Source organism: Jaculus jaculus, chromosome 6, assembly GCF_020740685.1.
Source record: "Jaculus jaculus isolate mJacJac1 chromosome 6, mJacJac1.mat.Y.cur, whole genome shotgun sequence".
NCBI classification, from domain to species: domain Eukaryota; kingdom Metazoa; phylum Chordata; class Mammalia; order Rodentia; family Dipodidae; genus Jaculus; species Jaculus jaculus.
Window position 1 is genome coordinate 100,855,187 of NC_059107.1, and position 8,404 is coordinate 100,863,590.

Here is an 8,404-nt window from a genome sequence, read left to right on the forward strand (position 1 = left end):
TTGCCTCCCACCACCACCACCACCAGGACCCCCGGGGCTGCAGCCTCCTTTCTGTCTCTGATCAGAGCCGACACCAGACGTGATTAGCAGGCGCAGCAAATTCAATTTGTTAAATGAAATTGTATTTTGCCCACGGCTGCTTCTGTTTGATCCCAGGGGACAGGGGAGCTGGGGAGGGGAGGGGAGGGGAGGGGTGGGTAACAGCATAGGAAGGCCCAGGTGTGAGCTGGGAGGGAGTGCCATAGATGGGAGGCAGCAGGCTTGGGCAGGAGAGAAACAGGCTTCATGGCAGAGGTGCCCCATCCAGGGAGGGCTGGGGAAGGGAGATGATGAGCCAGCAGCGCTCCCGGGCCTCACTCAAAGCCTGCCCTAACGGGCCTGCCACATCCCTTGGCACTCAAGCCCCCGCTCGCTGTTGGCTCACGACAGTCACGCTCAACACGTAGCTTGTGCCGCACCCTGCTAGGCGAGGGTTAGGAGAACCGGGAGGCTGGCTCTGGCCTTTTGGGTCAATTCTGGCTACTGCCTGCTGTCTTGAGTCCCCTCCCCCATGTGGGATTCAAGCCCAGGGTCAGAGGCTCTTCCGCTGCTGGGAGCAAGGGAGGAGGGTTGGGGTGGAGCTGGGTCCTCTCTGCGTGGGAATGAGCCTGTGTAAGCAGAAGCTGGACACAGAGGCCAGACTGATGCCGCGAGGTCTAGGGGCAGGGAGCGGAAGAAATGACAGTAGTTTGCATGGCACAGAAGCCCAGCCTGGCTTAGAAGTCTGGCCGGTCCTTCTTCAGCTTCTTATAGTCAGTGGAAACTGCCAGAAACTAAGGAGAGGGAAAAGGAAGGTTTTTAAGAGCAAGTGAGCCAGTTTCTCAGCTTCCCTTCTCTTGTGGGCAGGGACTGGTCAGCCTCATCGGTTACCTTGTACTGGTCATTGGGACTCAGGCGGTTCCAGGGCTCTGGGTTATTCTTTCGGTCCCAGCTGTGAATGGGACAGGGGTGTTAGGATCTCCTATCGAGGATCCAGGACTGTGACCCGGCACATGATCCCATGGTCCAACCCTGCAGGTCTGGCCCCCCGCCCCCCCCCCCCCTTCCCTGCTCCTACCCTCGGTCCTGGAGATTGACAGAGAAGGGGAAATGTTAGTGGGGACTGACAAGTTAGACAAGAAGCCTGTCACCATTACCAGCACAGGGCCTGGTGACAGAATGACAACTCAGTCTGTAGACTCTCACCTCCCTCAATTAACCCCTGAGTAGATTTGGAATCAGGCAGAAATCCTAAGGGGTGGGATTTTTCAGTGTTGTGCCTCAATCCCAGCAGCAGGGTGAATGAGTGGGCTTGTCCTTTGTATAAGAACCTCCACCATGGTACTTCTGGCCAGACTTGATGTCTTAGCATTACCTAGGGACCCCAGCAGCCTCATTCTACCACACCTCCAGTGCTCCCGGGCATGCACAGAGGTACCCAGAAGCCTGAGGTGGCCAGCAGAGCTGTGTTGCCATAGCAACCAGGCCAGGAGTGGCACGGATTCTGCAGCCTGAGCCCACGAAGTGGAGAGAGCTACTCAGGAGTGAGCAGCCAGGTGGGCTGAATGGGAGGTGGAGGGTCTTCCAGATCACCAATCAGCTCCAACCCCCAAAGTGCCAGGTGCCATAGTGGAAGGAGGACCCCTGCTATGGCCACCCAATCCCATTATTCCTAAATGACCCATTCCACCGTGGTCCCCTGCCTGTGTCCCAAGGCCAGCCTTTACCAGACATCCGGACTGTGCAGGGCGAGTCTCAGCAAGTAGAGCGCAGCGCTGCCCATGCCCAGGCCAATGAAGCCGATCATGGGGATAAGCTGTGGGAAAGCCAAGAAGGCACTGTCACCGTCCACTGGCGGCCTGCGGGCTCTTCCGCAGGCCTGGGCGAGCTCTTCTGTGGTCCTATCTTCACTTAGAGCCTTGACCTTTCCTTCCTTCTGGGAGAGGGACCTGGAACCTCCTACAGCTACATTTGCATGGTAATCCCTTACCCTGCAGGGATCCTGTGCGAGGCAGATTCCAAGGATTTGAGGGTACCTTGCAAGGATCGATTGGGGGAGCTGATATTGGGAGCATTGGGAAATAGATAGCAGACGGAGCTCCGGAGGACTTGATGGGTAGAGAGCAGTAAGAGAAAAGTTCAGATTTGAGGCTTTGAGGACTGAACTCACCCCAGGATGTCTTTTTATCTGCCGGTAGAAGCGGGCCCCTAGACTGGTTCCTGTCATCTTGTCTTTCTAATGTCTGGTCTTCTCCAGGGGATCGTTTTATCCCTCCTCCTGGGGTCCCGCCCCCCACCAGGGAGGGGCAGCTTAGCCCAGCCCTCGCCACCCAACTTGTTTCCTCCCTGCAGTTCCAGGTCCAACACAGGCAGGGATTGTTGGGGGACCAAAGGTTTCTGTTCCCCAGCTCTCTTTTCTAGATACATGCATCCTGGCCCATGGAACACCATTATACTTGGGGCCTGGGGCTTCTGAGGGAGGGGTCTTACAGGACCCAGAGACTGAATAAAAGAAGGTCCGACTAGTCATAGGACAGACAGGCCTCTAGCGAGGTGCAGGTGTGGAGTTTTCACGTGTGGACCAGTAGAGCCATTGAAGACATTGCCAGCACTTCCCCAACATTCCTGGACCCGCCCGGGAGCTAGTGCGGGCAAAGGGTCCTGATTTTGCCTTTCTGCAGTGTAGTTGGCAGGAGGAGGGAGGCCAGTGGGCATCCCTTCTTGTTCCGGGTGGTTTCTCAAGCTGTGATTGTTTTGCAATAGTGGTTGGAAGATATAACAAGTGGGTCTGAATTCCTGGGCTCAGGACACAAGAGCAAAGTTGTGCTAGTCTGGAGGCTTGAGGGACATGATTTCTCTGCCTACCTGGCTCAGGAGGTCGGCATCTCCCCCAACCCCCAGGCCACCCTCTGTATTTGGCTTTGGTCCAAAGAGTTAGAACATGGTGAGAGAGGCAGTGGAAAATAGAAGGGCTGTTGAATTAGGAAAGAGAACAAAACGGAACTGCGGAGTGATTCTTTCCTCAGCCAGTTCAGGGCTATGCTATACAGCCAGGTAGGACGGCTTCCCAAAGGTCTTTGGGGGAATTGGTGTCTTGGTGACACAGGAGCTGAGCCTTCTTTCTCCCTTTCTCCCATGCTGACCTCCCTCATTCCCTCCTGCTTCTGCTGGATCCTGTCATCTCCTCTATACCTCCCTAAGGCGCCTACCCTAGGCAGAGGTAAGCCTTGCACTTATGGCTGCTTCCCTGAAGTACAGGGAGAGAGAAGACCCTTCCTGGGGAGCCCCCTCCCTTTCTCGCACACTGACAACTCCCCCACCCCCTGTGATGACAAGCACAGCTGTAATTAGGCTGCAGGGTCCGGGGCTCTCCGCCTCCCTCCGGCGGATAATGAGATAAAGTGTCAGAGACATGGCGAGAACAAAGAGACAGAGACTCGCTGCGAGGATGCAAGTGTGGAGGAGGGGGACTGACAGGATGTCAGAGTCTGGAGCAGAGCAGGGCCCTTCCTGAACGCACGCACCTCCCGAGGCCCGGCCAGGGAGGAGTGTCCTGTCACCCTGCCGCCTCCGCCCCCCGCCAACTAAAATATCAATCCTGGAGCTCGAGCTCCTGCAGCTGCCCAGCTGGCCTGCACATCTGGCACAGCTGGGGAGCAAGGACGCCGCTGGGAGGGACGTGTAGCCCGCTCGGTGCCCCTTTGCTCTTGGGCCTTCGCTTTCCTCGCTCCCGAGTTCTGGTGACATTGAGTCTGGCGACGCGCAAATCCTCAAGTCCGGCTCCTTTCCTAGAGCCTCCACTGTTCCTCCTACATTGGGTCTTGGCTCCATTCTCCAAGCTCCAATATGACATAAAAATTATTGCTTCCCTCCCCGCCTCCCCGCGACTCCTTGACGCTTCATTTGTTTCTGGCTCCCCATCTCTGTGAGTCTAAGACCCTTCCCCTTCTTGGTTCCCGCAACTGTATCGTGGTCTCTGGGAAGAGCTGAGATCCCATCTCTCCCCCTTTTCTGGCAGTCCCAGCACAGTGACTTCAGGCCACGCTGGCCCAGCAGGGTGAAAGACAGCAGCGATCCTTAGCCGCGGATTAGGCGCGGCCAGGGTCCCGCGGGGACCAGACTCAACTCTAAACCGCTTCAGGGCACTAATCCGCAAGGTTGGCGGCGCTGCAAGTCAAATGCAGCTGGGCTCCCCCGCGCCAGTGGCCGGCCGGGGACCGCGGGTGCCCACGGCGCCCTCTGCAGGCCGAGCGGCTCTCAAGCTGGGGACGGGGTCTCGCGCTCCCCCTGTCGGCCAGTGCCGACTCTGCACCCCCAGTGTTCACTCCAAGTCCACGCTAGGAGTCTGTCTACATCAGGTCTGCGCTCCGAGGTCATCTCCCCACCATCCACACTCCTGCAACTAAGACAAGGTGCTCCCCAGCATCTACTCTTCTAGAAGTAGGGGTGGAAGACAGAGGGGACCAGAAAGATTCTCATTGGCTGCAGATGGCACCCCAAGTTCAGGCTGGTCCCCCCTCAGACAACTGCTATGGGGCAACAGGGAGACTGCCCTCCACCTCTGACCTTCTCTAACCCTCCCGCAGCCCTTCTTTCTTTGTCAAGCCGTCTGTCTCCCTAGCTGTGTTGTGTCTCTTGGGTATGTCTGGGTCTCTCTGCCTGGTTTTGTCCTTCTACATCTGTTTCTGTGTCTCTCCTTCTCTCTACATCTCTTTTATCTTGCTGTGTCTCTGTAAACGCCTTTCTTTTCTCAGTCTCTGTCTTCCGCTGTCTTTCCCTCCCCTCCCATTCTCTAGATCTATTTCTATTCTCTGGCTTGCTCCCCCCCCCCCCCCGGTCTTCAGCAGTCCAACAGGACAGCAGGGAACACCTGGAGCACTGCTCAGCCCCCCCTCCATTCCCTTCACCTCCACATTAGGGTCACTTCACCGCGGTTTCTGTCTTCCCGCTGCAGCTGAGGGGCCCAGGAGGGGAAAGCCACAGTGTCCACATCTGCTCAGGGCCCCAAGGCCCCTGACCCTCGCTTCCCCTCTTAAGGGCGCTGAGTCCTGAGGCTCTGAGATGATCACGTTGGCATCAACCAGATAGACGTGGAGCCGGGAGCCTTGAGCGACCGAGCAAGCGAGACAAAGACGCCCGCGCCATCTGTTTATGCAAAGCGCTCTCCACCAGGGACCCTGGTGTCCCGATGCCTCACCCAACCCCGAGTACAGGGTCATGAACCCGCGCCTGCCCTGGGCCCCCCGCTACGCCTGGGCATTCCTCCTCCCCAGCACCCAGAGGGGCCACTGGGTGAGCAGACCGGGGAGGGGGCGGGGTGTTGATGTGATTGGAGCGGACGCGGCTGTTTCTTCAATAATGGATGGAGATGATGCGGACGGCGGAGCCGAGCCGGCCGGGAGAGAAGAGAGGAATAGAAATAGGGAGAGAAAGGAACGGGGGCGGGAGACTCAGTCAGATGCTCTCGCACTTGGGAGCGCGTGCACACGCACATGCACGCGCGTGCGTCACACTGTCATTCGGGTACTTGCTGCTGGGCGGCTCACACCCAGGCACACGCCCACGCACTGTCACCGAGACACATACACACACCTGCAGGCGGAGATGCCAGAGCAACACACACACACACACACACACACACACACACACACACTCACCAGTGGCTCTTCTTGATTTTCACACATACAGTGCTGGAGGCAGAGACGTACGGAGATGCCTACCCAGGGAGACACGCCCAGGTGTGTAGAGCTCACAGACACGCACACATGCCAAAACACATATGAAAGAGCACCCACACGCCTCGGCACTGGATTCAGCTAGAAATCATAGAGATGGAGGTGGGCTGGGAAGTGGTCAAACCAAACAGTAGACATAAGGACACAGACACAATTTGGCATATACACAGTAACATACACATAAGGCTGGGATAGACATTCTTCACAATCCCAGGACACACACACACACACACTTCATGCTAGGTGTAATGGTTTCCAGTGGTTGCCAGTGGCACAGAGACAGGCACTCCCAGCCCGGCACAGAGGCCTGCACTCACATGCATAGGAGCTGCCATCTGGGGCCTGTAGGGTTGCGTGTGTCAGAGAGGTGGCTGGTGTCCCTAGTGTCGACCTTGTTAGCTCATGTTAGCCTAGCCGTATAATGAGGTGGCAGTGACAGGTGGTGCCTGGGGCTGTGGACTCAGAGGCCTGTACCCTCTGTCACCCAATGGTCAGCTTGCAAACTTCCTTCTCAAGCCCTCAGGGCAGGTGGTACAGACCTCCGGCAACCCTTGAGGCAGCAGTCCCAGGGGAACTCAATGGCCTCAACTTGAGCACTTGGGAGGGGAAACCACGCAGGACACTGGCGATAGGACTGAGAAACTTCCAGGATCCCCAGTTGGGCTGTGAGGTGAGGGTTGAAGAGAGGGTCGCTCTGCCCAATCTTCATGGAAGGATTTTTTTTTTTTTTTTTTTGGTAAGAGATGTGGTGCCATGGAGAGGGTTGGGATGCAAGTTGTGTCCTGGACCCTAATATGCTGGCCTTCCTCCGAGCCATTTTCAATTCAGTCTGCTCCTTGGCCCAGACTCCTGACCTTTGCAGAGTGCAGCAACGTCATCCATCACCCAGGCGGCTGGTTGTGGGCGCGGGAGGAAGGCGCTGGGGGCTCAGAGAGTCACTGTCATGTATCCTGCCATCCCCTGATACTCAGAGGGAAAGTACTGAAGGGAAGGATGTGACCAAGGGACTCAGTCATGACATTGTTCCTTGTTTCCCTACCCATGCTATCCCAGCACCCCTTCTTCCAGTTCAGCACAGCCTGTCTCCCCACTCTTCCCACCCCCCTTCTCGCGGGCCCTTTGCTTAATTTCCTATTAACTGCTGATAAATCCAATTAAACCGCCGCTCTAATTAGGGACAGCTGCCTGCTCGGTAAGGCGAGGGAGGGGGCACCCCACGAGTGTAGGGAGAGAACAGCCGCTCTCCCTGCTCCTCGACACCCCCACGCCAGTATTGCCGCCCAATGAGGCAGTAAATTGGTTTTGCCTCAGTATTGTGGGGGGACTCTCCATGGCGGGGGGGGCTTGGGCTCTGAGTGTCTCAGATGGCTTGATGGAAGGAATGGGGGTCCTTGTGGTCTTTCTCACTTGTGGTAACGGATCCCGAGAAGGGATGGGAGCAAAAGGTTGGTGTGTGTTTGTGATTGGTGTGTGTGTGTGTTAGCGTGCGCGGGGGCGCCTTGCGATACTCATATTCAAGCCCAACTGTGATAAGGGGGTGCTACCCCAGTCTTCCTGTAAGACTGCCCCCGACCCCACACAGCCAGGCATCCAGGAGAGTCAAGGGCAAAGGGAACAAGATACTGAACATTGTTCCGCAGCGAATCTTCTTGTGTGCTTTCCTACCCCCAGCACACCTCAGCCTTATGTACGGAAGGGGGAGGGGGTGCTCATCCCGGCCCCAACTCTTCCCAGCCCAGCTGAGTCTCTGCCCTCCCCCCGCCAGCAGCAGATGGTGCCCGGGCTCCTGCTGCCAACCTTGCTAGGCGGTGCCAACCTCAGTCCTGGCAGACAACGGGCAGACGAGGAGCTTCTGGCTGGCCAAGCGACCCTCCCCCACCCGCCATCATGCCCAAGACCATCCGCCTGCCCCACTCCAGTGACCACCCCAGGTTGCTTCTAGATGGTCCCCAAACTCCTCGACTCCTTCTGCTCCCTTCCCCACACCTTCCCGCTTCTCGCCACCTGCCGCCCTGACCAGGGCCCGCACATTTGCATATTTGCATATGCAAATAATAACATTTGCATACGGCGCGCCGCATGGGGCGTCTTCACCGGAGCCCGTTAGCTGTCTGCCCGGTGTCCTCTCACTCGCTACCTGTCGGAAAGCGATGGGGCAGGAGCCGCGCGGGAGGGGTGAGGCCCCCGGCCTCGCTAGCTCAGTTCCCGGGGGACTTGAGGAAGTGTTGCCATGGAGACGGCACGCACCCCACCCCCTCCCAGGCCTAGGGTCTCGGGCTTGGTGTCTCCGGTTCTCTCCCCTTAGCCACCCTAAGCCCTCCCCATCCCTCTCGCCAACCGAGAGCTCGCACCGCCCCCTGGCGGCCGGCTCGGCGCGGAGCCAGGTTCCGGAAAGCCAGGGACCGCCCCCGGCGGAAGAGCCGGCCGCTGGGGACCCTCTCCCGCCACACGACCCCGCTCCGGCCCGGACCTTCGCTCTCCGCTGCCGCGGAAAGCCTGGCCAATGTATGTACCGGTCCGTCGGCCTCCCATCAGCCTCGCCCCCCAGTGCATTTCAGTTACCTGACGGCCGATCGTGAGGTGGAACATCTGGGAAGGAGTCCCCACCCCTCCGCAGGCCTTCTCGCCCCCAGTTAAACAACAGCCTTCTC

General features: G+C 58.0%; 1 protein-coding gene across 1 annotated transcript; it reads right to left on the minus strand.

Moving 5' to 3' along the window:
- Positions 1-100: 100 nt before the first annotated feature.
- Positions 101-2,246, minus strand: Ndufa4l2 (NDUFA4 mitochondrial complex associated like 2). The gene is made up of 4 exons (XM_004650004.2): positions 2,189-2,246; positions 1,746-1,834; positions 910-970; positions 101-812 (listed from the first exon to the last, which is right to left on the minus strand). The coding sequence occupies exons 1-4, from the start codon at positions 2,243-2,245 to the stop codon at positions 756-758; spliced, it is 264 nt and encodes an 87-aa protein (XP_004650061.1). The 5' UTR covers position 2,246; the 3' UTR covers positions 101-755.
- Between the last annotated feature and the right edge of the window lie 6,158 nt (positions 2,247-8,404).

Bases quoted from the DNA above. Each gene is read 5' to 3' on its own strand.
- Ndufa4l2 (XM_004650004.2), bottom strand. From the start codon at position 2,245: ATGACAGGAACCAGTCTAGGGGCCCGCTTCTACCGGCAGATAAAAAGA. The intron at 1,835-2,188 runs GTGAGTTCAGTC...GCTTTCCCACAG, and splicing joins AGATAAAAAGACATCCTGGG to CTTATCCCCATGATCGGCTT. The intron at 971-1,745 runs GTAAAGGCTGGC...TCCCATTCACAG, and splicing joins CTGCACAGTCCGGATGTCTG to CTGGGACCGAAAGAATAACC.